Source organism: Apus apus, chromosome 4, assembly GCF_020740795.1.
Source record: "Apus apus isolate bApuApu2 chromosome 4, bApuApu2.pri.cur, whole genome shotgun sequence".
Classification (NCBI taxonomy): domain Eukaryota; kingdom Metazoa; phylum Chordata; class Aves; order Apodiformes; family Apodidae; genus Apus; species Apus apus.
Window position 1 is genome coordinate 8970382 of NC_067285.1, and position 27029 is coordinate 8997410.

General features: G+C 37.6%; 1 protein-coding gene across 1 annotated transcript in view; it reads left to right on the plus strand.

Annotated features, from left to right (window-relative positions):
* Positions 1-6320: 6320 nt before the first annotated feature.
* NRAP (nebulin related anchoring protein) overlaps positions 6321-27029 on the plus strand; it is a 50005-nt gene continuing 29296 nt past the window's right edge. Inside the window, exons 1-16 of the mRNA XM_051618842.1 lie at positions 6321-6589; positions 6852-6946; positions 7671-7758; positions 10739-10843; positions 11381-11485; positions 12127-12234; positions 13057-13161; positions 13439-13546; positions 15384-15488; positions 17726-17830; positions 19430-19546; positions 21277-21381; positions 22099-22206; positions 22901-23005; positions 25188-25286; positions 25801-25905. Of these exons, the coding sequence (XP_051474802.1) occupies positions 6518-6589; positions 6852-6946; positions 7671-7758; positions 10739-10843; positions 11381-11485; positions 12127-12234; positions 13057-13161; positions 13439-13546; positions 15384-15488; positions 17726-17830; positions 19430-19546; positions 21277-21381; positions 22099-22206; positions 22901-23005; positions 25188-25286; positions 25801-25905 (1635 nt within the window). The 5' untranslated portion in view covers positions 6321-6517. The remainder of the gene's footprint in view (positions 6590-6851; positions 6947-7670; positions 7759-10738; positions 10844-11380; positions 11486-12126; positions 12235-13056; positions 13162-13438; positions 13547-15383; positions 15489-17725; positions 17831-19429; positions 19547-21276; positions 21382-22098; positions 22207-22900; positions 23006-25187; positions 25287-25800; positions 25906-27029) is intronic.

The following is a 27029-nucleotide window of genomic DNA, read 5'->3' on the forward strand; positions in this document are numbered from 1 at the left end:
GTGGGGCTGGGGGAGGCGAGGGCTCCCCTGGCAAAGGGGCTGGGGCGCTGCCTCCCGGCCCTCCTCGCTTCCCTGGTAATGACGGCTTCCCCGCAGCAGAGAAGTTACTGCTGTTTAACAGCTGCGCTCCGTCGGACCCCTGGAAAAGTCGAGCCTTAAGTTTCGTGGTGACACGAGATTGTCTAGATCTAAGGAAATTTTTTCCCTCCTATAAACTTCAGTGGCATTTCCTTATCTTTCTAATTATTCACTGTGTTGCATCTCTGCTAATTATGATATCCTGCTGTGCAGCTGTTGCATCAGGCCCAGCGGTCCAGTCCATGGACTGAAGATAAGCACAGTCTTGCTAATGACTCCTGGGTGCAGGCTCCAGTCCTGCAAAATCATACACCTGCCCAGCAGTGGGTGGTGTTTAACATTCACTACCTGAAGAGATTTATATCAAAGCGACATCTTTCAGTGTGACTGCCTCGTAACTGGCACAAAACACAGGCATGGTAACAAACAGCCTTTTGCTTCACGACAGGTCTCTGCTTCCATGTGATGGAGGAGCATCTGAACGGTGTGGTAGCTCTCGCCACCTGTCTGCTGCTGGGGCTGGTCTCTGCCTCCTGGGGTTACGCCTGTAGCTGTTGGTTGGATACGTAGCCAGAGTTTTCTTCTGAAAATCAAACAAACAGGATCCCATGGTTCCTCTCATGCCATCTGTTAGCCGCTTCTTTTCAAGAAGCCAGCACCACTTCAGAATCCATAAAGAGTCATTATGGACAACAGAGATGGTGGAAATGTGTAGATCTTCAAGGAAATGCATGGAGAGGAGGGAAGGAAGATTCTGCTGTGTCAACATTTGACTCAGTTTGACATCAATGCTCTCGATCCTTTCCCCCTCCCACCCAGGTAGGGAAGGAGAGAGAGAAAAAAAGAGAGAGAGACTTGGCTGGATTAAAAACTGAACCGTGCAACTTTATTTGTAATACTAATACGTGATATAAGAGTGTATATATATAGTGATTATACAAAGGTGTGGTAGAAGCCTCTCGCCTCCCCCCACCCCCAGCAACTCCCACAGCACTTCCCTCAGAAAAGACAATTCCGAGGAATCCCGAAGCTGCTCCTGGGGAAAGGCAGAGAGTTACGAGGGTCAGGAGGGCTTGAGGTTGATGGGTCGACGATGATGGGCAGATGGTGTTTTCCCAGACGCCGGCCACGAACGAAAGAAAGAGAAAAAAAGAGAGAAGAAGGAAGGCAGACAGAGAGGCTGAGAGAAGCAGCGAGAGAGCGAAGCAGGAAGGAAGTTTTCTTCTGTCATCTCCGACCTTCCCCCGAGCCTACGTAGATATATGGGATGGAATATCTCTGGCCAGTTTTGCTGTTCGTCTAACCCAGCCTCCCATGGGGGGGGGGGCACAAATCCCCCTGTAGTGTCTGAGCCGGCAGAGCAAAGGCACGACCTTGAGAGCCCAGCAATTCCAGTGTCTTATCAACCTAGCAGAACACGCAGTTGCTAGTTGAAGAAAGCTCACTGAAATAAAAAAAAAAAAAAAAAAGGATCAGCAAAAGAAAAACTGGCTTCATCCTGGCTCAAACCAGGACATGCTGTCAGCAGCAATGACTTGCAGTGGCACCTGAACTTCAGGGCGTACAAATATGCTTTTCTGATGATGTGTGTGGGGATTGCCTAGGAAGTCCAGGAGCTATTTGCCGGCTGTGACTTCCTATATCTTGATGAAAATGGTGGCCCATTGTCATTTGGTCCACACAGCCGTAGGAGCAGGTCTAGAAATGGCTTTTTTCTACAAGTCATGGTACTGCTATTTAAAAAGTGGTATTGTATCTGACAATACTTGCCAGTTTTCAAAATATCTAGAAACGAGTTTGTGTATGGGAAATTTCTGACTCAAATTGTTGATGAAACCCCTATTTCCTTTTTCAGTTGCTGGCATTCACAAAGAAAAATGTTGATTCTTCAATGTGCTGCAACGTTTGTCTTAACTACATGTTAGATTAATGAGTTTTCATGCAGTTTAAGGTGCTAGGCTTTTCAGAACATTTTGCTTATTTTCAGTAATGAGTAAGGGAGAAATTAGAAAGACAGTAGAAGAAAGTTTCTTGCTTCAGGGCGTGGAGTGATTGCTATGTGGGGAAGGATCAGGAAGGAAACAATTTCTCATGTATAATATGGCATAGCTGGCTGTATGTCACCGGGCAGGTGGAAGAGCCAGCCGAATGATACCTGTAGCATCTGCATTATTTTCTTATTCCCAGAGACTCACTCTGCTTCCTAAAAATATTAACAATTAAACCTGGGTATTTGCCTTGCAGCAAATAAGTGTTTAACTATCACTTAAACAACTGCAGGACAACAATGGAGTGGCTTTGGGAAATTGAAAGGTAGGTTACAGGTGCAAACTACAAGGCTTGAGGCAGCTAAATAGTGCCTCTCTGGAATAATAATTGTGTGTTGTTTTCTGCAAGGATGAGGAGACCTGGGAGACCTGGGAGGCAGGTGTGGGGATACATTCAGGATGGAAGCTTTGAGCAACTTGTGAGGTGTTCCGTCCTAAACAACAATTGTTGGAAATTTAGATATTTTGCAGGAAAGGATGGATGGTTTTGATACCCTGCAGGGAATGTGGGGACTGTGATGTGTGATTTGGCACACCACAACTTCATGAAATTCCATAGAATAATGCATCTCAGTCACCTTGGTGTATGTGTTTGGGTGGGATTATTCCGTAGTTGGGCAGGGATGATCTATTGCACATGTTTATGGGTTTTAAACTTGGGTCATTTTTAGGTTATATTACATGATAAATAGGAATATTTTGATACTGGAGCTCTTGTATGCACATGGGCTGTGCTGCACATGCTTTGTGTATATACATTTGACCTTTCAGCTTAAATAATGAATTTTTTCTCTGCTACGTAACAGCGATGCCTTCTTATCCTGTTGATTCTTTTTTGTATCTCTCTCTTCTCCCTCTTTCTCTTGCTCTATTACAAGCATTTGCAAAATCCCCACACTCAAGTTTTCCCCATTTTGGCAACAAAGGGAAAGTGTAAGCACAAATCCTTTTAGTCATGAAACGTAAATAGTTGTGGGTTTATTTTCAAAACAACAAAAATGTAAAAAAGCTGCTGTACAATTTTGGACGGCAGTTGCGTAGAGGTTTTTCTTCATGTCTTGGGAGATCCTGGTGTTGATCCAGCTTTTCCAGCTTTCTTTCCATGTTTTTTTGCAAGCTGGATTTGCTACTAAACTCAGTTTGATTAGCATGGAGAGGCTATCTGAGTCAAACGGCTCGGAGCCCAGTTAACTCATTAACCCTGTGATTCAGAGGAGGTTATGATGATGCTGGGCTAGTGTTTGAACTTTTGCAGGCAGCTTATAACAGTGGATAACACCCGCAGTTTGAGTGGTGAAACGGCACCGTGGGTTTTTTTTTTTACAGAGGGAAGATAGGGTTGCTGTAATTTCTGGTGTCTGGCTTCTGCTATTCATGTGGCTGGAAGGGCACAGCTGCTATTCAGGAGTGACAGAGAAGGTGGCCCTGACTTGAATATCTGTTAGGAGAAGGTTACTTTGTGTAGCTAATGTATGCTTTTTTTGATTCATAATCAGGATGCAATTTTCTATGCAGTTAGTTCAATGAATTTAAGGGGATTGGAGAGGTAACAATGTTTCTTCCGACTAATTTGCACTTTCAAGGTACTGACTCCTTGTACTTTACACGTAAATGCAGTACTTTTAAGCCACATTGATTAAGGTTCTACTGTTAAGTAAAGCCTTTTAAGATTTTCATTGATATCAAAGAGCCTTTATGAGGCCTTACTAAAGGAGGAAAAAAGCCACAATGAGCTTTTAACTGAAGAGAAAATGTCTTGCTAAGATTTGTCAAGATAACAAACTTGCACTGGTTTTGTAATTTAATTCCTTGCATGATCAAAATGCAGTGCATGCTTTGTAATGAGACCATACAATGCTTGTTTTTCAGTAAACTCTCTTTTCTGTTAGCAACTCAGTTTTAATCCAGGGTGGTGAATAACAGACCACGCAACAGGACAGTTTTGAGGTGCTCAGAAATGGGGAAATCTTCAATAGACTCCAGCAGAAGTGGTGCACAATGGATGTGAGGGAAGTAGCTTGGCAAGGAAAGAAAATAGCTGCACAGGGCATTGTAGCTTACTGTGCTTCTCTTCTTGAACATGCTGCAACTTGGGAGAAGCAGAAGAACTTGGAAAATGTATTTGTTGGCTTCACGCCAAGCCAATATATGTCACTGTGAAAATAAACAAACTGACTTTGTGTATCTTGAAATGAAGTAATTTTTTTTTTTTTTTTTTTTTTTTTTTTTCCCTGTGAAATAAAGGGCTTCTAGCTGTCTGACAGGCTTCTTGGAAGAACCACATGATCTTTCCTCTGGAGGAGCTGTAGTATACTCTCTGGTGCACAGTGCATATGGGCTGTATGCCCTGATGTCCCAGGCTGGAGTCCTGTCCAGTTTATCAGTGCTCACGTGACACCTGATGTTGTGTTCTGTAGCTGTCAAGTCTTTATATTTATGTGTGATTCAGGGATGTTCTGCTTTCAGAACTCATTTCAGGAAGGCCAATGTATTGTCTGTGCTAAGACAGGAGAAGATCATGCATCTCTTTTCTTGCCAAAGAGTGAGAAAAGGGCTTTAGCATGAACTCATGTTATGAAGACAACTAGGACTATGTAGAAAATATACAATATAGTGGCTCTTGAAGTAGATGAACAACAAAGAGGCAGCAGCTAGTAGTGTGCCCAGTGCTAAATAAGGAGGGGACAGCCTGGCCAGTGTGGCCCTAATATATGTCACTTGCATAAACAGAATGGGAGTCTGGAACAAGATGAAAAGCTGTGTGAGAAAATAACTGGAAGTCTTCCAAATTATTTGTTTCACAGATGGGTGCATGGTAAATATTATTGTGATGTAACTTGGCTGACATAAAATCGCTTCTTATCCCAAGATGAGTAACATGAGGCAACTCAACAGTTATTGTACTACAAGAAGCTGTGTTCTGGGACCATTGTTTTTGTTTTCAGTTTTGGTTTTGTTTTTTAATGATTTTTATATACTGATATTAATTACTTACTTTGAAAGGCTTCAAGTGTTTTCAGGACTTTGTGCCATACCCATTGCTCTTCAGATTAGAGACTCTACTTTTAGCACGCCAGTTGCTGACACTACATTGTGCCAGTACATTGTCAGCATTCAGTAACAGTAGTCATAAGTTAAGCAGAAATGCCTGTCTCCATAAAGAGATGAATAGGAGGCTCTCTAAGCGTACCCAGAAGGTTTAGCCAGAAATTATTTTGATTTGATTGTTTGTAATTTACAGAAAAGTGCTTAGCAATATCCCAGGACTGCTGAGAAGAGGTGCAGAGACATGAACAACTATGTAGACTTTTACTTGGATTGAAATAAATCTTAGCTGTGTGCCAGGGTTATGAAACTCTGCAGGTATTATGATTACATGAGATGTAAATCTCAAATCCTGACCATTTGTAGCAGGTAGAATTTAATACCTTCTTTTGTTCAGAGCAGACTTCAAAACCATAATAATTTGTTTGAATCCTCATATCAGGCATAATAATTCCTTATCGTTATTTGACTAAGAAATTTTTATATTCTGATCTATGCCAGCCTGCTCTTTGTGAACACTCTCAAATAGCTGCTTTGTTCATTCTATTCAAAAGTAAATGGTTCCTTTCTGTAGTTTTTTCCTGTAGGAGACAGATGTTTGGTTTTGTATCCATCATGTTTAGAATTCTTTGAGATAAGAGGCTCTGTCCATTTAACTGTGTGTCTTCCTACACCTGGTGATGGAGTGATAGGGTGATGAAACAGAAATACATGAGAAATGAGTTGTACTGTGCCCTGTTGCTCACAATATACAAGAAGAAACTGAGCTGGCACCAAGGGTAAAAATAATGACTTGTCTGGGACAATGGCAGTGTACCTCTTCTACATCCAACAAAGGGCCAGGAAGCTCCAAAGCCATTTCTTGCCTGTGTCTCTGGTGGTACCTCCTAATATCAAGCTGTTCCTAAACACAAAGTAGTCTCCGTGTAGTCATTTGCTGTATATGAGAGTGAGGAGAGATTTTTTATGACAACTGACTTTACAACAAAACTGAAATACTGAATGATCAGATGCTAATGTTCACATGGACATGATTTGTTTCGTGAGTTCATTCTTCTATTTAGAGAAAGATATTGCTGCCCTCCGTTAAGCACTGACACAGTTGCCAAAATAACTGCTCTTACTAACTGGCAGCTTTAAAAGCCAGCCTGCAGCTGACTTTGAAACAGAAGGTCAGCAAACGGAGCAACAGACTTCAATTCAGAGCTTTAATGGGAGCCATTGACCACAGCAAAAGGCCTTGACTGGAGTGTCTAGAGTGTGCTTTGCGCAGGCCAAAAGTCACTTTTATATTCTTTGAACCTTTTGTATAAACCTATATATTTTTTCACTCTGTGGATTTCAAGATGAATGTGCAGCCGTGTGCTAGATGTGGCTATGGGGTTTACCCTGCTGAGAAGATTAACTGTATAGATCAGGTCAGTGCTCTTTCTTTATTATTTTGGACTATAATAAATGTATGGATTGGCACTTTTAACACAGTGCAAATCTCTTGGTTCCAAAAGTTCTGTACTCATAACTGGGTTCAGGACTGAAATGACTTACAATAGGCATATCTTTGAAGAAGGATTCTTCAAATTTATGAAATGAATCTTAAGGATCCATACTAATAATTAAAAAATTAAGTGAATAACAATGAAATACAAATCATATCTGTTTTCTGTTTTGTGGTATTTGCAGACATGGCATAAAGCCTGTTTTCACTGCGAAATATGCAAGATGATGTTAACAGTAAACAACTTTGTTAGCCACGAGAAAAAGCCTTATTGTCAAGCGTAAGTGCATTTTTTTCTTTTTTTTTTCTTTTTTTTTTTTTTTTTCTTCAAATTAAAGGTTTAAAATGCTAGGTAATTTTAATGTAATAAAAGATCACCAGTTGGACTCAGCCTGGTCCCACGAGTGATGTGAAATTATGTATTGTTAGTGGCTTCATGCATATCTTTGGATTTACATGAATAACAAATGATGGGAAAATCCTATTACTGTGTATAAAGCTTCCTCATTTGTCTAGTGTGTTAAAAGATACTGAATTAAGTTCCATTGCAGTATTGTGGGAAGCAAATAAACCCAAGCATAGAACCCAGGGCTTTCCAAATCAGCAGTTAAGAGTTAACAAAGTTGAGCTAATCATCAGGAGAATGTGTAAAATGCAGATTTTGGAGTTGGCTTGTTCTAGGAAGTTTTTATTTTATAATGATCAACTCCTGTCAAATTTGTCAGCAGAAAAAGGAGAGATGACAGTTGTTTTTTATTCTATTATTCTCTTTTGTTATTAGAAACACAGCATTGATATGATGATCATTAAAATTAATTTTGCTCTAGGCACCTACTCCATACAATAATAACTTGAATGTAATCTGAGATCTGTGTGTGAGTGGGGAAAAAGTTCTGTAGAGAGGGGGAGAGGCTGCTATTGTGTTTTTTTGAGTGCTCAGAGAGAACCTTTCTGGTGGGCTGTCTGATACATTCCTAATACCCTTTAATATTTCTCCTTTTTAGGCACAATCCAAAAAACAATGCGTTCACAAGCGTGTTTGACACACCAATAAATACAAATGCAAAAAAACTGTCGGAAGTGGTAAGTGAGGTAAGAAACTTGAGGGCCGAATGTATTTAGCTTTGTTTTACATTTTTATATCATATTCGTGTCTTGTCTTAAAAACATATTCTTTACATAATGGAGATATGTATTCTTTACTTATTCTCCTGTGTTTTTTTAGAGAGGGAAGATCTCAGCCTGGGCTTGAGTCATAATTTTAAAACTACATTCATTCATAAGAAAGCAAGGTTAGATCTAAATTTGCTTTTGCTTTCAGAAAGAAATATGGATAGCAGTTTCTCACCTGCAATGTCTGATAATCTCTGTGGAAGCGTTCACATACACTGGGAGAGAGACTGCTCAGAGCTATGTAAACTGAGTAGCTAGATCATGGGGGCTTACACGGCCAGCTGAAACAAGAATTACCGGTTTGCTTTATGGTGCCTTCTGAAACTGATACTAAAGGACATAAAACAAACAATAACTTCTGTCTCGGTAGGATGTAAGCATGTTTTGCTAAACCGTTCAGGACAGACTAGCTTTCCTTTCCCTTCTAACTGCATCTATCCTCTGAAAGGCTGCTGTGCCCTGGCAAACCTCTAGGGGTGCTCAAAGTCTTCTTTCTGTTCAAGTGCCATTCTTTTCTGTCCTGCATTGTTTTCCTCCAGATCCATTTGTTTCAAACTTGCATTTCTAAGAATGTCATTGAATGAGAAACACAGAAACAGCCAATAATTGATAGCTGTCTCGCTTCCATGTGTAATACTGTTTTCTTGAATGTCATGTCTCTTGATACTCTAAAATAGTACTATTCATGATATGACTATATTTAGTAAGCAAACCAATGTTTCAGTGTGGTTAGCCATCATTAAAATAAATAAGAAAATTGTATTTTTTATATTGTAGTGTATTAAATTAATTCTGATGTTCTGTATTAGCTGTACAAACTTGATGTACCTTAATAGCCTTTATGACACAATGTCTTTTGTCATTCTTGTGTAGTATTCTTAGGCCCCAGTTTTTGCAGTATCATAGGCAGTAACTATTTCAGCAGTGACTCTCACACTTACTTTAAACTGTATGTGACAGATCTGGTCAGGAATGAGTTTGAGATTACTGCAGCTTCTATTTCTGTTTTTAGGCAGTGATATGAGACTCTGATACTTCCAGTGCATGTGAATATCCAGGCCAGACAAATTATAGCTCAAAGATCACTTTCCCTTGTTTTTTACACCTAAAGCACCTTCTGTCCTTTTCAATCACATAATAAGCTACTCCGGAGAAGAAACTGGTAAGGGTAGTAAAGAAGTTGATTCTGCAGTGCTTACTTAAAGGGAGTACTTCTGTAGAAATGTTGAGTGCAGAAAAAAAATTTCATTGGTAAATGTATACAATAATGCTAACTTGGAAAAAGGTTTCAATTGCTACTAGAGTTTGTTGAGAGTTTTTAGGGAAAATTTCCTATGCAGAAAATGTAACATGTTTCTTCAGTCCTAACAGGATTTTCTCATGTAAGTCTTATGTTGAGACACTGACTCAAATGCAGAGATAAAAATTCAGCTCACTCCTTCTGCACAGAATTTCTGTGTGAGCAGACAAATAATCTCTCAGTACCTTTGTACTTAATTTATAAAAGGAGAATAATAATACACATGCTTAGTGATTTTTCTGTCCTGTCAGTTTAGATTTTGCACTCTTTAGGACAGGGACTTATTTTTCATATCTATAGAGTGATTTGCATAACAGCACTGTGATTTCAGTTGGATTTCTGTATGGTGTCATGATAAAAGTAATGGTAGTAAAATGCTATGACTCAGAACTAAATTTAGTAGTCAGTTATATTTATACAGTCATGATGCTTCATGGGTACTGTGCAGGGAAATATGAGAGTTGAATATTGCCCACCAGTAATAGTTCTTTTGTCCAATGCTGCATTTATATGTTCTGCTCAGGGATTTCATTCCTCATAGATTATTTTCCCAAAAAGTATTATCTAAAGATAAAATTGTTCTTTCAGAACTTCATGCAAGATTTCAGGTCTAACATGCTGCTCCTTTACAGATGTGCAGCTCCAATAATAGCAGAAATCTTAGGCAGAACCTGGGTGTGGATTAGGGAGTAGAGTTTTGACCTTAGGGCTAAATGTAATCTTCACTTCCATGAAAATGTCTTTGCCAAGAATGAGTGGTTTGGAGGAAGTACTTATGTAGTCTTTGTGTGGCATAGAACTAAGGGCTACATGGCCTTTTGGTATATGAACAGAGTGTAAGCAGTGTTGGTCTAAAGAGGGAGAAGGAGGAAAAGATGGAGAGTTGCAAGTTCTCAGAAAGTATTTTTTTGTGAACTGTGGGCATTTGGTGGGTCTGGTGTGCTTGTCATAGTCTCTTGGTTTCTGCATTCATATAATATATAAATGTGTCTTCAGGGTGAAGTTGTTAGTTGGCACTGAAAACTAGGCTGATCTGTAGCAATTTGAGATCTAACACAAAGACACAGGTAGACATGAATAGAATAAATAATCTTAAACTGAGTCTTGTTGATGGTGCCACCCAGAGAACTAGTTCTGTGCAGTCACATAGTACGTCTGCTTCTCTTGTGTTGGTACTGATGGGTTTTACAGTGAGGCAGATGAAGGAACTGACATAGCGGAAAGCTAACACAGCAAGAGCCTGCACACTATTTCCCAGATCCACTTTCCCCAATAGCCACCTGTCTGGTGGTGATAATGTGTGTGAGAAACAAGGAGCAGGGTCACTTCGTTGGGCCAGAGGTGATTTTGGCAGTAGCCTTACTTTAAACTCGTTTAAAGTGCAGCCAAAACTAGCAGGCACTGGAAGTGGATTTGTTAGGGTGGGGACTTCCCTGTTTTTGTTGTCTTGTCTTGTGTTCCTCTCCTTTTGTCACCGCAGTTCGTGCAGACTGAGAGACTGTATTCACCTTGCTTCTCTCCCTTCTTGTTCTCCTAAGAGAGAGGACAGTGGTAGTCTGTACTAAAAAAATTCTAATACCAAGTCAATTTTTTTTTTAGATAAAATATCGAGAAAAGGCTGAAGAATTCAAATCAGTCTTTCAATGGGATGTAAGGTCCAGAGAAATTGAAACTGCCTATAAAGCCCAACAACTGGCCACCCAGGTAAGAAATACTCCTGTAGTCTCCAAGCCACTAGCCTTCAAAAGACCCAAGATTGGCCTTGGCAATCCTGATTGTTAGGCTTTACTCACAGAATTTGTATGCTAAAAAAAGCCATTACTTCTCATTTGGCTAAACTTTTCAAGGCAGCATAGCTTGATTATAGCTTAGGGTGCAAGAATCACAAGGAGAGTAAGGGTGTATCTATACAGTTAGCTGTTTGGACTCTGCATGCATAGTTGTACTCAATGTTTCTTCTTTCTACTGACACTGAAGCTTCATGACCAGTAGTCTGATTCTCAGGGGAATTATTTGACTGTCACTCTGGGATCCTAGATCCTGACATCTTGGTATCAGTTCCTGTTATACAATCTCTGCCCTGGTATTCTGAAGATATGTGTAGGCCTTGTGCTGTACATCTGCAGATAGTACATTTCATTTCCACACCATTGTGTGTGTTTGCTTTTTTCTTGCCAGATCAACTGGTTGTGTATGAAAACATGGGTGAAGATTGTTAGTTATTTAGTTTTTGTTTTATAGAATGCTTACTATGCTGCCTATGAGGAGGGAAAATCGTGGTATTCAGGAACTATCCCAGATCCCGAGATGGTCAGGATAACACAGGCACAGAAGACTCTGAATGATGTAAGTGGGATGATGTTTGGAATGGCTTTATTTTCATAGGCTGTCAGATTCTGAAGACTTGCATGTAAAATGGTATCAAAGGAGAAACTGACATGTTCATTTCTGTCAATAACAATATTTAACCATGCAAGTGATTAAAATCACATAACCATGCTATTGCCCATCCTGGAAATCATACGTTTATATATTTATATAATTGAGAAGCTCTTCAACTACTGGCCAATTGTATCTGAGATGACCTTAATTATATCCTGATCTATCGGGCAGTGGTGTTTCCCTCAGTAGAGCAGAGCTCATGATGGAAAATGTGTGTTATTTTCCATAGAGCAGGCTTTTCATTGACTGTTTTTCCACAACTGATGAAAATAACTCCTGAATTATGACTGACTGTCTCTAGCTATAGAATGACTTTGTGTCTCAGTGAACATAGCCAGTCAATGGGGGATAACTTATGTGAATGGGGAATGTCTCCTGTTGTGTGTAGGAAGTATTTCTATCTAACAAACTTGCAAATTCTTTAATTCATTGACTTTTAAATAAAAGTGAAACAAACCTTTAGGAAGTGGATATTAAAAGAGGAATCACATTAAACCGCAGTGGGTTATTTTGTAACAACAAAACCAAAAATGTTCACTTTCTAGTTTCAATATACAGAAGAATATGAGCCACGGAGAGGCAAAGGCAGCTTTCCTGCTATGATCACTCCGGGTTATCAGGTTGCTAAGAGAGCCACCCAACTGAGCAGTAACGTAAGTCACAGGTTTTTAAATTGTATGTTACACTTCTGAATTTGGAGAATCCTGGTTTTCAGCCATTCACTATAAACAGTAGGTTCTTGAGTATTTGTTGTACTGTTAATTCCATAAAGTGAGAAAAATTAATAATGATGCAGAAAACAGGGTTAACAACTACTTGGCTTGGGAAGACAATCATATAGGATAAATAGCAATATAGGTATTTCCTGAAAGATGTGACAACATTTGCTGGAATTTTTCACAAACTCACAGATATTGTGCATCACTCTAAAATGTTTACTTAATTAATTACCTATATTTTCACTTTATGGCTTTATGAATCTATTTATTTGCATCTGACATTCTCTGCTTTTTTATTATTTGAAGTTAAATATCATAATATTTAATAAAATTACTGGAATATTGAATTTAGTGTATGTAAAAGCTGATTAAGATATATGCCCAGAAAAAAAAAGCTTATTTATGAAAATAATTATTCATCTGCAAAAGATCAAATTAATCCTATATAAATTATTTTAATGTATTGTATTGTTTTCTGCAAACAGTCTGCATTGTCACTGCAGTATGACTGTAGTGGTTTGGGTCATTAATGACAATTCTCATGATATTTTAATAATACATCTAGTATAATCTGACAATCTGATTATTGGGGTCCATCACTTTAAGGAAATTGGGCCTTAAATATACTGATAGCTTGATTGGATATCAGGAAGTGTCATGACTGCTGTTGCCCCTTTTATCTTGAGGTCTTCTGATAGAAAATGCTTATTTGCTGCTTATTGTTTGTAATATGTATTTTATATTTCTCTCCCTCAGGTAGAATATAAGCGAGGACATGAAGAAAGAGTTTCAAAGTTCACCTCTGTTGTAGACACTCCAGATATACTTCATGCAAAAGCTGGAGGACAGCTTTCAAGTGGTGTAAGTCGAACACAACAGGTTGACCTGATTTTGACTCTACAAGTGGCTTTTAGAACACTTATAAATCACCTAAAAAAAAATGAACATAAAGAAAAGCAAAAAGTTAATATTGTATGGCATACACATAAAGGAGGTAGATTGATACTCCATGATTTGTCTTCCTTTTGGCAAATGACAGCCATCAAATGCCTGACTTTGTAACTTTAAGACTTGATTATGTATGTGATTAAGATACAATTTGCTCTCATCACTCCTGATTTGTTTTGGATTTTTACAGCTGAAATACACAGAAGACTTTGAAGAACGGAAAGGAAAAGGCAGTTTTCCTGCTATGATCACTCCAGCTTATCAAATAGCCAAGAGAGCGAATGAATTAGCCAGTGATGTAAGTGTCCAGAGCAAAGTCTCTTTCTGGGAAGAAAATAATTAGTTTTCATCCTAATTTTGAATTAAAACATGAGCATTGTGGAATTAAGCTAGCAGTGCTTTTCATACACAGATTTACAAGTGATTGTCTTGCAGGAACAAAGCTGAGTTTTATGCTCACACAGAAAATCAGATATTTATTTGTGAATCAGCACTGTGGAGTTTTGTGGGCAAAAGTGTCCCCTTTACCCAGGCTTATGTTGCATACAACTGAGAAGAAAGACAATAAGGAGTCAGCTGGAGGTCTTTGATTTCATTTCACTCAATCCAGTATGAGTTAGAGGGGCTGAAGTGCAGCTCTTATTTACACAGTCACAATACTTCTGGGTGACCTTGTATCAGGGGAGAGCTGTTTGCAGAGCTCTGCTTTGCCAGGACTTTCCATGCTCCCAGTGTGTCCCTAAAGTCCATTCTTCTGTTCCTCCTTTTGTACTGTTGCAGGATGAATCTTCTATGAAAGTAGCTTCTTGAATAGCAATTATATATATAAAGTATACACACACGCACACACACAAATACATGCATGCATTTCACATAAATACAGATTTATAAAATACAGCTTTCTATTCCACACATTTTACTTTCTTTAGTGTTGTTTTTTTAAAAAACTCCTTGGTGTATTGATCTTTATTGGCTTTATTTTTCTTTCCAGACATAGCAAAACCACGACACCACTATATTCTTTAAAAAGCTTTGTAACAGGACATCAGTATTGTTTAAAAATGCACAGTTAACTGTGTTTTGTAATTGGAGACTGAAAGATAACATATGCTAACTCAATCAAAGTGAATTTAGAACATTATTAAGGGTCACTGAGGAAAATAAGAGACCTGTAATTTTGAAGGCAAAATCCACTGACTAAAACGTTTCAATGTTTTTGTTTACCTTTGATCTGGGAAAAACCCTTCATTTTTGTCAGCAAACACACATGATAATTAAAGAGCAGCAGCAGGTTATAGGCGTTATTTTGCCTTCAGTAAAAGTAGAGTAAATCTTGGTCTAAACTTTAAGGTTGATTGCCTAAAGTTTCCTTGATCATTGGAGATATAAGCATCCTTCATAAACAAGGTGTTTACTTAACCCTGTGGTAAAAAAAAGTCTTCTGTGATAACCATTAATTTATGTTACAATCTGTTCTATTTTTTTAACCTGCTGGAGAAGCCTCTGGGAAGACCTTATAGTGGCCTTCCAGTACCTGAAGGGGTTACAGGAAAGCTGGGAAGGGGTTTTTCACCAGAGGAAGTAGTGACAGGACAAGGAGTAATGGTTTTAAACTGAAAGAGAGGAGATTTAGGTCAGACATCAGGAAGAAATTCTTCACCATGAGGGTAGTAAAGTGCTGGAATAGGTTGCCTAGGGAGGTTGTGGAAGCCCCATCCCTGGAGGTGTTCAAGGCCAGGTTGGATGAGGCTTGTGCAGCCTGGTCTAGTGGGATATGTCTGGGCTCATAACAGGGAGGTTGGAACCTGATGATCTTTATTGTCCCTTCCAACCTTAACCATTCTATGAACCTATGAATTAGCCACTGACAAGCAGTGGGTACTGAACACACTGCACTAATTGTCTGGGCCAAACTGGCAAGTCCCATGTTCCAAGTGCATTATTCAAAAGTGCACTATTTTTCTTTTATATCTTCAAGTGACACATTTGACTTCTGTAGATTGGTGGCAATGGGAATTTTGACAATCTTTTATTGTCAACATGTGCGTGTCGTTGATTATTATTTATCATGCAGCATCTGTACACCAGACTAAACTCATCCAGTTAATTCTTTTCCTTTTCTTTTTTCCTTTTAGGTAAAGTACCATCAAAGGTATGAAAAAGAGATCAAGGGAAAAGCCAGCCATACAGCTGGAACAGATGTTACTGTTGCAAAAGAAAATGTAGATCAATATGGCCAGGTAAGCAACATCTGAGAGATACCCATGCTGATGTTGATCATTACTATTGCTCAAGACTTTAGAAACTACAGTGAGAGATATTTTCACTTTGAGAGATATATTCACTTTGCTTTCTCAAAGGAAAAGATGTGTAATATATTTGCATTGGCACTTACAAGATGAGACTACAAGGTGCAGGCACTGTTCACTGCATGATCCTTATGATAAGGTCTTGGCAAATTTTATCTGTGTACATGGACACACTATATATACATTTCTATTGTGGTGGTGTTATGTAACACAATGAAATGTGTTTACTTATGAAAACTTGCCCATTCTGTAAGAAAGAGAATGTAAATTCATTTAGGAGAAAGAGTGAAAGGGCTGTGAAAGATGGAAAAGCTAGTATTCTTAGAAATCTTAGAATCTTTGCAGCTTTAAATATATGCAAGAGGCACTGAAGATCCTGCATGATCTCTTAGATTTCAGCTCTTCTACAGAAGTGGGATTGTAAGCCTGACAAGTTTTAGCTTTGCATTTCTAGAACCAAATAGGCTTTACTTCTGTTTTGGTCTGTGGCATTTGTGTTGCCTTTTTTTTTTAATTTTTAAAGGATTGCAATTATTTTTGTCATCTCTCAAAATGCATCTAAATTTTTTTTCCAATTAAGTTAGTGAAATAGCACAGCTAAATAGATCTAAATACAGCTAAAGGGAATTTGAAAGGAATGGAATAGTGGTTTTGCAATGCTGTTATCTTGAGAATTAATTTAAGGGTTTTTTTTCTTTGAAATTATCTTTGAAACTTTAGTAACAGATTTCGTATTTAATTTGAGTTTTAATCTTCATAGGTTGGATTCTGGTATTTTTATTTAAATCAAATAGAGCTATGGAAATGAACGGATCTTTCCTGAGTGAAGCATGACTTAACATATTCAAGATCATGAATGTACATCATACAGATATATATGTAACACAAGGCAATTTAAGGAATCTTACACTAAAATTCAAAAATCTTAGAAGTGGCTAAAATTCACTATCTATAACTTTGAAAATACTGTTTTGTGATTTAAGTAATGCTAGAAATTATATAAAAATGTGTTTGAGAAAGAAGTAAAATGTCAAGTTAGTCTGAAGAGTTCAGACTTAGGAATGGCATTTAAAAAAACTAATTCAGCTGATTAGTCAAGTATTTTTCTTAGTTCTTTGCCTATCAATAGAATAACTTAGATGCCACAACTTTAACTGCATTATAAAGTTCACAAACTTATGTATGCCCTGTCTTACCATGTGGTGTTGATGGTGCACAAAATGACCTGCAATGGATTGTTTTCTGTGGAGAAGTCACAAGAGAAATACTCCAAATATTTATAGTTCTTCTGTCTGTGCTCTCCACAACATTCTTGACATGCCACACATTTTTTTCTCACTTAAACTGCTTCTGTATTGTAAAGAATTTACAAAATATAACAGAGAAGGCACATTGCACTACATCCTACTTGTTTGTATGCTTACCAGATTCTCCCCACATCTTGCCATAGGAACAGTCATCCTGTATTACGATTTTTTAAAAAGCGCCAGTGTTCTTTTATTAAATTATCAAAAGGCTTTTCAAATTGTCAAACATTTACACATCAACTTATTTATAGATAGATTTAAGAGTGTTATTTCCACAACAACTTTTTTTGTTTTTTTTTAATCAAGCATTTGGAATTTTGTGATTTTGTTCTCTAAGAGTTTATCAGTTAAAGATGTAGATATTTCTGCTTCACTAAGGAATCTTGGTCAGTTAGGGTGTGAGAAATGTCTATGGAGAGATGAAGAGATGTTTGTCACATCACAGAGGAAGGCTGACACTATGCTAAACTTCTAAAGTTTAAGCAAATCTCCTGGCTGTCCAAACTATTAGATATTTTTATAGTTTCCAGGAAATATATATATTGAAAAAGAGAGCGGCTAGGACTGAGGTGAGAGTAGAAGGATGTATACTATTGAATACTTGAATGCTATGTTGACCATGACTTAAATGCTACCTAAATTTCTCTTGCAATGCAACATGAGTAATTTTACAGGTAGTTAATTTATTGATTGATTTTATTCTTACAGTTGGTCATTTTATTCTCTTTTTCATAAAAAAATAATAATAATAATACAGAGAGTAATGAACTTTGCTACTAACAAGGACTATGGGGCTTTGTGAAATCACCCAAGGCCCCACCTGCTCATGTATGATGAGTAAATACTCTGAATTTTCTTCAGGATTATATGGAGGAGTATGAAGAACACAGAGGGAAAGGAAGCTTTCCTGCTATGATCACTCCAGCTTATCAAAATGCCAAGAAAGCAAATGAATTAGTGAGTGATGTAAGTATGAAACCAGAATCAATACAATTCATAAACAATTAAAACCAGCAGTTTGTCAGAGCAGTGCCTAGGAGGAGAATTCTAAAATTACACGTGAGATGTAAACAACAGTGACATTTCACTGCATTGCTGGGAACTGGATGGCTCAGGGGATTAATAATATCCATTAATAGAAGGGGACACAGTTCCAACTTGCATGAGGGAGGAGATGGATGTAGCAACTAATAGGGATCCCTACTGCTAGGTTAACCCTCCTGGCAAATCTGCACCTGTATTATTAATGAAACCTTCAACTGCCTTAATCATCCTGTGGACTACTGCGGTATTCCCAGTAGTGAATAAATGGAGGATGAATGAGCTGAACTGGTTTAGATATTTTGATGTATCGTGCCTCTAGCGCAAAGCAAGTCATAGGGAGGAAAAGAAACCATAGAGCTCAACACTGTCACTTCACAAGGCTGAGTTTATTTCTAGGATGGGCATTTTTATTTTGGTTGGTAACCTAAAGAATTGGCAAAAAAAGATGATGTGCGATTCTTGCATGCAGCCCCCTGATTTAAAGAGTCATAGTCTTATTTCAGGAAACCATTTCTCAGTGACAAAAATTTGGTCAGTCTGTAGGGCAATACCCTGTGGCTGCTGTGAGTGGCAACTTTTGTAGTGTGGACACCTGTCCCCCATGGGGCTATCTGAGCTTATGGGCTCAGTCTGTTTTCTGAGGAGCTAACAGATAGTTGATTCTTTCAGCTTGTGCAGTGCTGGTTCCTGCCATGAACCAGGTACTTATCAAGCTTCTTCACCCCTGTAAAGCCTGAGAAACTGTGTGCAGATTTGGAAAATAAAATTAAAAATACTGCTTACTTCAGCATATTTTAATTTTTTTTTAATATATTCTGAATCTGATTTTTAAAGCAGTAACATAACACTAAGAATATCAGCACCTTCTTGTATGCAAGAAATATTGAAATGTATTCCCAACAGGGTTTTTTCTAAATAAAGGTTGGCAAAAAGCCAATGTAAGTATTATCTCTTTTCACCCACCCTTGCTTAATTTAGGTAAATAAACTGATGTCTAAATTAAATTAACAGATCCCTTATTTGAGTATTGATTTGGTAGAGAAATACAATTGTCTTTAAACATTTTAAGTGCAAAAAGATGTATCTTTCTCCAAAAGCAAGTTTCTACAAAGGGAAATGTTTGCAGAGCAGTTGATGACTATCTTTAATTCCCTGACTAGAAGCCTGAAATTAAAGTACTGAGAATTAACTTCAGTAGCAGAAGAGCACAAAAGCTCCAATCATTCACTAGCCAAGGATCTGCTGCTTCGAACAAGCTTTGAACAACAACCAGAGCTGTTCAATCTATGTAAAAAATTGATTTAAAAAATGCTATCTAGTTAAGTAGCCTGACAGGGTTTGTTAAGGCTGTGATTTTATATGTTGTTTGTTTCAGGAAGTAACAACTTGTGGGGTTTCAGCCTAACAAGTTCTTTTTAATTATCAAAGCAAGAACAGGAAAAACCTTAACCTGACTCATGAAGCCCATCTGATGGTAAAGAAGTAGACCTCTATTCTATAATTTTCCCTACTTCTTTTCAGATAAAATACAAGAAAGATCTTTCCAAGATGAAAGGTGCAGCTCACTTCCACTCCCTAACAGCTGAAGACAACTTAGTCCTTAAACAAGCCCAAGATGTTAACAAGCTTGTCAGTGAGGTAAGGAGTTTTATTGATCTATTGAAAGTAGCTCATACAAACATTTGTGTCTGAAAGGGTAAGGACTACAGATATAAAAAGTTGTTGTTTTATTGTCCCATATGTAACAAAAATCATCTGTGTGTAGCACAGTACCTGGAGACAAAGGTGCAAGAGCAGATCTCCAGGTACTGCTATCTGGCACTTCCAAAGATCTGTATGAAAGTATGGAAAATTATCTCAGAAGAGTAATTTTCTTTCTAGCCACATGAAGAACAAAAATCTAAACAAAACCTCTCTACTGTGCTGGTCATGTACTGTGAATTTATAATCATAAATGCTTTAGGTGTGTAACTTAGAGTGTTTCAAATAAAGTTCTACTGATAATTAAAAAATAACACCAACAGAGCCAAAATTTGTAGCATCCTGTTAATGCAGGTTTCTGTTTTCTTCCATCATGTGAAAAACTGAGTTACTGGTATGCATTCTTCTGCTTGGCAAGGGAAAATTGCTGGGGAATTCTCAGTGGATTCTGAATTATTAATTTATTTATAGTGTCATATCAGCTATAAAGCTATTAATAAATGTGAGTTTCTAGAGCTTCCCCATGGCAATTTAAAAACTTACACTCTTGAGATGTCAAAGCATAAAACCTTCAATAATGAAAAACCCCTGGAAGTAGGACTGGAAGGGGCCTCCTGGGCCAATGACTTCTGGCTCCTGCTGTTTCTGCACAGTATCATATAATCCTCTTCTTCTAATTTCCAGCCTACATTTATTCCTGTCTATTTTATTACTATTGTATTTTGTGCCAACATTGCCCTTTAGTTTAAAAAGTTTTTCTCCCTGCAAGATTACCGTTCCAAGATGTTTACAAATTGATACAATTTTCTTCTCTCTACCTTTGTTTTCCTATATTAAGCAAGCCCAAATCTTCTCATCACTCTGTGTTTCACTGCAGCTGTTACAGGCTGAGTGCATGTTCCTTAAACAGAAGTGACTGTAAAAGTACGTAAGTTCTGGATGAGATTGTGCTGGAACCTGGTACATAGCACACGTGCTTCCCAGTGCCTTCTCAAATGTCTCCTTTTGCTCCTGCCTCGGGCTGCATTTGCCTTTTTCATGGCTGTGTTACTTTGTCCTCTTGCCATCTTTCAGTGGTCAGTCTACCTATAAGCAGGTTTCTCTTTCTTTGCCTTTCCAAGTGATGAGCTCTTGTAGCCGAAGTTCTTATGACTACTCCCTGTGTATGTTAACCTTTGCATTGTTGAATTTATTCCCATTTCTATTACCCCTTTTAATATCACCCCCCAATTTTCCTCCCTCAAAGCACAGGTACCTAATTAAAATATTAAAGCAGTTCTGTATTTAAGCTTACTATGAAGAATTCTGCTGGTGAGCTTACCCATATACAGCTCTTCCTGTTAAAAACACTCATTGCTTTTTCTGCTTCTACTTGCTTCACAATCAGTATAAAACACCTTTGCAGATCCCTGGTTTTTTAAATAGCTCTCTCATACACTTTGCTGAGGTCCAGATGGATGAAATTGATTGCATTTATTTTGCTTGTAAACCAAGAACTGAGTATATGAAAATCATCTTCTTATTAATTTTCATCATATGCCATGTGATGAAACCCATGTATCAAATTCTCTGAACAGTGGATCTGGCTAGTAAAAAGTGTGTGGAGGAACTTAGCTGAACAAGTTAAGGTTTTACTATATCTTTCTCTCTTGCATTTTCTCTCTAAGGTGGAGTATAAGAAGGATCTCGAAAACAACAGAGGCTACAGCATGAACTACTGTGATACTCCACAATTCAGGAATGTGAGCAAGATCTCAAAGTTCACCAGTGATGTAAGTTTACAGTACCTTGTGTGTGGCTTGCTTAACCTGGTAGCTGCTGGAATGGCAGCTGATCTGTGTGTGTGCTCCAGATAAGCTTGTGCTGGGAATTTAATTGTAACTGATTTTAATCCATGTCAGTACAGCACCAGCACTTATCCTGTCAGAGAGGAACGTGTTTACTGCAGGAAAGCAATCAATACTAATAATGGTACCTTTGTATCATGATACTGAAGTATAATTTTGCTTTATACTGCTTGTTATCACGTTCTAAGATCCACGAGTAAATCTTTTGCCACGCAGATGAGATGGTAGTGTGGTTAATTTATCTTCTTGGTGAAAGCTGTACTAAAACAGCCTAGTTCTGTTAGATGATTATGTGTTCATTTTTTAATGTACAAATAATGCTTCCTTGCAATTCAATTTTAATGTTTATTTCTGATGAAAATATGCAGCAAAAGAATATGGAAGTATCTCCTTTATGTGGAATCCAGGTGGTCTGAAAATTATGTAAATGACATCTTTTAAAATAGAAAATTATCAATGGGTCTTAGTTTGTTTGTTTTTTTTTTTTGTAATACCGAGGTTATTGTGGACCCATGAGTTTCTGTAATCCTGTGGAACAGGTAGACTACATCTGTAATAATTTGTCTCACTGCTTTAACATATGAAAACTCACAGAGAAACTGAATATATTTTCTCATATTATTTTTGCTTTTCTTTGTACAGCTGAAATACAAAGAAACCTACCAGAACCAGATGAAAGGTCACTATGTAGGTGTGGGTATGGACAAGCGAATGCTACATGCCATGAAAGTTGGCAGCTTGGCAAGCAATGTAAGTGTTTTTAAATTACACTTCTATGGCTGTTACTTTCTTGTCCTTAAGTTTTTCCAAAGCTAAGTTGATAGAAAACTTTAGATCATCCTGCACTGGGGATCTGAAGGATAGATTTGTTGAGAAGAGGGGAAATTCTGGAAACCCTTTTGTACTGACTTATTGCTCACTGTGTGGAAGCTAAAATAAGCAAATTCAGTGATCTGGCAACATACTGAGCTCCTTCAGTTTTATCTGACATCAGTAGGATGCTGAAGGTTGCTTGCCACTACCCCCAGGGTCAGACCTTTGCTGAAAAAACAGTCTTTAATGAAGATTTCTGGATTCCAATTTAATTTACTGGGTTAGTCAAGAAGCTATTTTGATACATACTATTCCTTCAAGTACATTATTTACAAATCTGTAAGAAGCTTGAGAACTAAGCAGAAAGATAAAAGAGATGTGTCACAGGTGGAAGTTAAGTTAATGCTCCCACTGTTGGCATTGGATTAATTGAGGAGCTGAAAAAGAATCAATTAGTGGCTAAACTATGCAAATCATTTCATTTTCTTTGTCACTCATGACATTGAACTTACTTTGTTTCCTGAATTTAATATTAATATTATTGTTTCTCCTTTCCTCTTGACTGATAATTATTCCAACAAATGACAGCTTAAAAAAAATGATTTTTTTTTTTTCTCTCCTTGTGTTTCAGATAGCCTATAAATCTGATTACAAACATGATGGTGTTGACTACAATTACCCAGCTACTCTCACTCCTTCGTATCAAACGACAAGGAAGTTGGTCCCTTTGAAAGATGTAAATAATGTTATGATTTTTTTTCTGTGAGTTGCATGGCTCATCTTCTCTCTGTAGGAGGATTGTGATAGATTGCATGTTTCAAATAATGATTTAATCATTGGAGCAAACAGTTGGTGATAACAAGATTATGGCAAAAAAATGCAGGGAGTTAAGAGGGCTCAGAACAATAGAAAGTGCTGCAACCTCCTGTCATTGGCTTCAGATCAGCACTTCTGCCCTATCCCTACTCTGTGTTTAAAAACTTCTCACCATTCTGGGCTGCTTCAACAGCAGCATCAAGCACTTAAAGGGCAGGGAGACTTAAAGAGGCTTCTCATCCTTTGTGAATTCCCTCAAGATAGGTGTTCTCCTCTGAAAGGGAGCTTTGGTCACGTAAACTTCCTTATACCTGTGGTCTGTGCAAGAAAGGTACCCTCTGTGCTTGAGGTTGAGTTACTGATGGAACAATGTGAATAAACTCGTGTACTACTGTGGTTATATGTGCTCTACAGATAAACAGAGAACATCAGACTATAAAGGATACCATACTTTCACCTCTCAAAGGCATTAAAGGCTTGATTGGTCTTTACCATTGAGAACTTAGCCTGTGCCTAGTTGGAGCACAGTCACCAGGCATTACTTATAAATTTGACAGTAAGAGAACAGCACCTCTGCAAAGCATTTCTGACTTCCTAAGGTGTTTATAACCTGTCTTTCCATTGAAATAGTAAGAAACCAAGGGCAAGATGCCTTAGAGAGATCATTAACATTTTATGAGATATATCTGGGACTAAATACCTCTTTCAAGAAAAAGATGGTATCATGATGAGGTAAAATTGAGAACCCAGATGATTTTAAGAACGTACTTGATATACTTCAACTGAAGATGTACTAATGCCCCTTGAACAGTAATTTCAGATTTGTCTTTGAAAAAGCTTAAAAAAAAGTAGTTAGCAGATTGCTTAGTGTATGAGACAGTATATTCTGAAAGAGTTCAAATAAGCATGAGTTCCTGTCCAAAATGTGCATACTAGTTCTACCCACTTACCAATTCAGCACTAGCCATGGCTCTACAATTCATAGTCAGCACCTGGTTGTGGAGCATGTAAATCAGTTGGCCTCAGAGACTCAGTTGCACTATTCATGATCATCATCTGGTAGTGTGAAACAGTCCCAGGCTCACCTGCCTACTGCTGAACTCTTAAAGAGTTACTTGAGATAGTTCAGACCTTTTTACCTACTTTTCATCCTTATGACAGAAGGAAGGAAGTTTATGTGGGGATACATGAGATACGAATGTTCACATTAAAATGGTTTCAGCAGCTCAAAGTCTTCAGAAATATCCTCTACTTCACTTGAAAAAAGACTTCTTAAGAAACTAGTTTTAGCAATGGGATTTGTAGTGTTTGCAAAGTGGTGAATAACTACAGTTAATGTTAATTAAGGCCTACAGAGAATAATAAATATGTTCTTCAGTGTAGCACTAAATCCTTTGGCAGCAACAGGTTTGAAAGAAAGCTTCTCCATCATTTTTTATCTTGCATAATTTGAGGATTTGAGGTATTTATTTTATAACTTATTATCCCTGCTGACACCTTAATATGTTAGAAATTTAGTGGGCTCCAATCCTATCGGTTATCGACATAGAAGTTACTTTTTGGTACAGTAAATACATATATATTTCTTCTCTCATCATCCTCACAAAACTCTTACCACACAGGGAAATTCTGTGATTAATTATTACATTAAAACTCAATAAACACAAAGTGTAAGAGGGTCAATTTGCTCTACCTCTTAACTGATAGCTACAATGTTCTTTTATAGAGATAGTCTGAAAAAGATAAGAATAGTCTGAGTGATGGGTAAGAATATCAGTTTGATAGGAACTTTGGGAACTAGCTGAAACTGCATCTTTTTTTTAGAATTTGTGGTTCTTGAGAGGAAGGGGTGAAGTTCATTTTCAAAGTGGAATAAAAACTCTGATCTTAGACTAGGAAGTTTTCAGAGCCTTAACACAAATCTAACCCAAGAGATCCTGGCATTTTTCCACATCTCGATTGAATAATGTTTAAGTTATTATTTATTGAGAGTATTAGTTAACAAAATTTTATCTCCACAAGATGTCATTTTCCAGTCTACACATTTCTTCCATTATTAAATCTTTTTTTTTTTAAATTACTATTACTTTGTTTTAAATTAGGTAAACTACAGGCAAAGCATAGACAAACTGAAGTACAGCTCTGTTGCCAGCACTCCACAAATTGCTCAAGCCAAAATAAATGCACAGCAGCTCAGTGATGTAAGTTTTGTCATCATTAACCATTATCGTTTATTGGAATTATGAGGTCATTGTATTTCATGACATTGGCAGCACTTAACTGTTTTGATTATTGATAGTTCATCAGCAGATGTAAAACCAAAGCAAGAACACAAACTGAATGAAATCACCTCTAAAACTGTGCAAACATACTAGTAGATATTGATTCTGTTTTTATGAATTGTTTTAGTGTCCTTTTTTAGGGACTTATCCTCTGTGTGTTTATTAATGCATGCTTTTTTAATCAGATATTTTCTACTTTTAGACAATCAGTAACTAGTCTATTTATAGAATAATTATTCTACTTCCTAGTACCTGGGTAGAAGTTATTATTGTCTTCTTGCCCTCCTATCTGTGTCAGCCATACCTGTGAGTGTATCTATAACGTATGGCACTAATAGCCCAAAATTCAACAGCAGCCCATCAGTGTAATGTTCATATTTTTAATGAGTTGAAAATAACCAAGTTTGTTGTTGACTTTTTCAATATATGACAGTTGAACTACCGAGCCCAGTACGAGAAGACAAAAACAAATTACACTCTCCCTCAGGATGTACCTCAGTTTGTCAAGGCAAAAGCCAATGCTGAACTATACAGTGAGGTAAGCCAAGTGATGTGGAAATATTGGTTTTCATTATGCCATTAATAGACAGAAGTGAATATGAAGATGGTGGCAGTGTTTCTGAAAGCATGTAGTGTTTGTTATTGTTATTTACTAAGCAGCACAAGGTATGGTAACCAGAAAAGAAAGGGGTACACTCTTAAGTAGAGTGAAACTGCTGAACTATTTTTTCAAGACCTTTTCAGATAATTTGAATTTGTTTAGTAAAACAACATTCACTTCACGAAATGAACTGCTTCTGAGGTGATATTTGCATAAAGAATGAACAGTTGCACACTTCTAATAACCCAAAGCCCACTGAAGTTAATGAAAAGAAACAGTGACTTCAGTGAACTTGGATCAAGCCCACTGTTGCTGCCCTTCATAGTTTGTGACAGTATGTAGTGATTTACTGAGAGACCAGGGTGTTAAAATCAAGTATTTGAAGGAGAAGTTTCATATAAATTTAATTTTAAAACTATTTTTCAGGCTTCCATTGTTCTAGATAGTTTTGGAGGGAAAAACTCCATCTAGACAAATAAATGCAAAACCAGAAAAAAGCTCCAGACTTATTACTGGTGTGCCTCTTATTTTTGAGCTGGTTTCATAATTTTTCATGCTTTTGAGTTGGCATTGCTGCAAGTTTTTCCTGGCTAATTCATATCTTGTGTTCTTTCCCTAAGTTTTATTTGAGTTGCGTTGGTGGAGTGTTACGGGGCAACACTTTTTGTGCCTATAATGTGTTGGGATGTATGCTCATTGTTAGCTACTAGTAAAATTCTAACATAGGAAAAGCCAAATCCAGAAATCAGAGCTTCCTGGATACTTCATTAGGTGCATTCATAGTATGCATAAAAGCATACTTGATCCTGCTCTAACAGGATTTCAAGTGGAACCTTGAAAAAGAGCTTAAACAACTAGTACTTTAACTTCCATTAACTTTCAGAGGTTAAACATGTGATTCTCATGCATTTCATCTAGGTTTGTGATATAGTGTGGCTCATGAGTGTGCTTTTGAAGCAAATCTGATCATAAGGGTTGCTTCACTGAGCTTTGCTTCACATTGTGGGGTGGTCTGAGAGCACATGAGCTGGATTCCTTTTGAATGAAGCCAAACTGAAAGA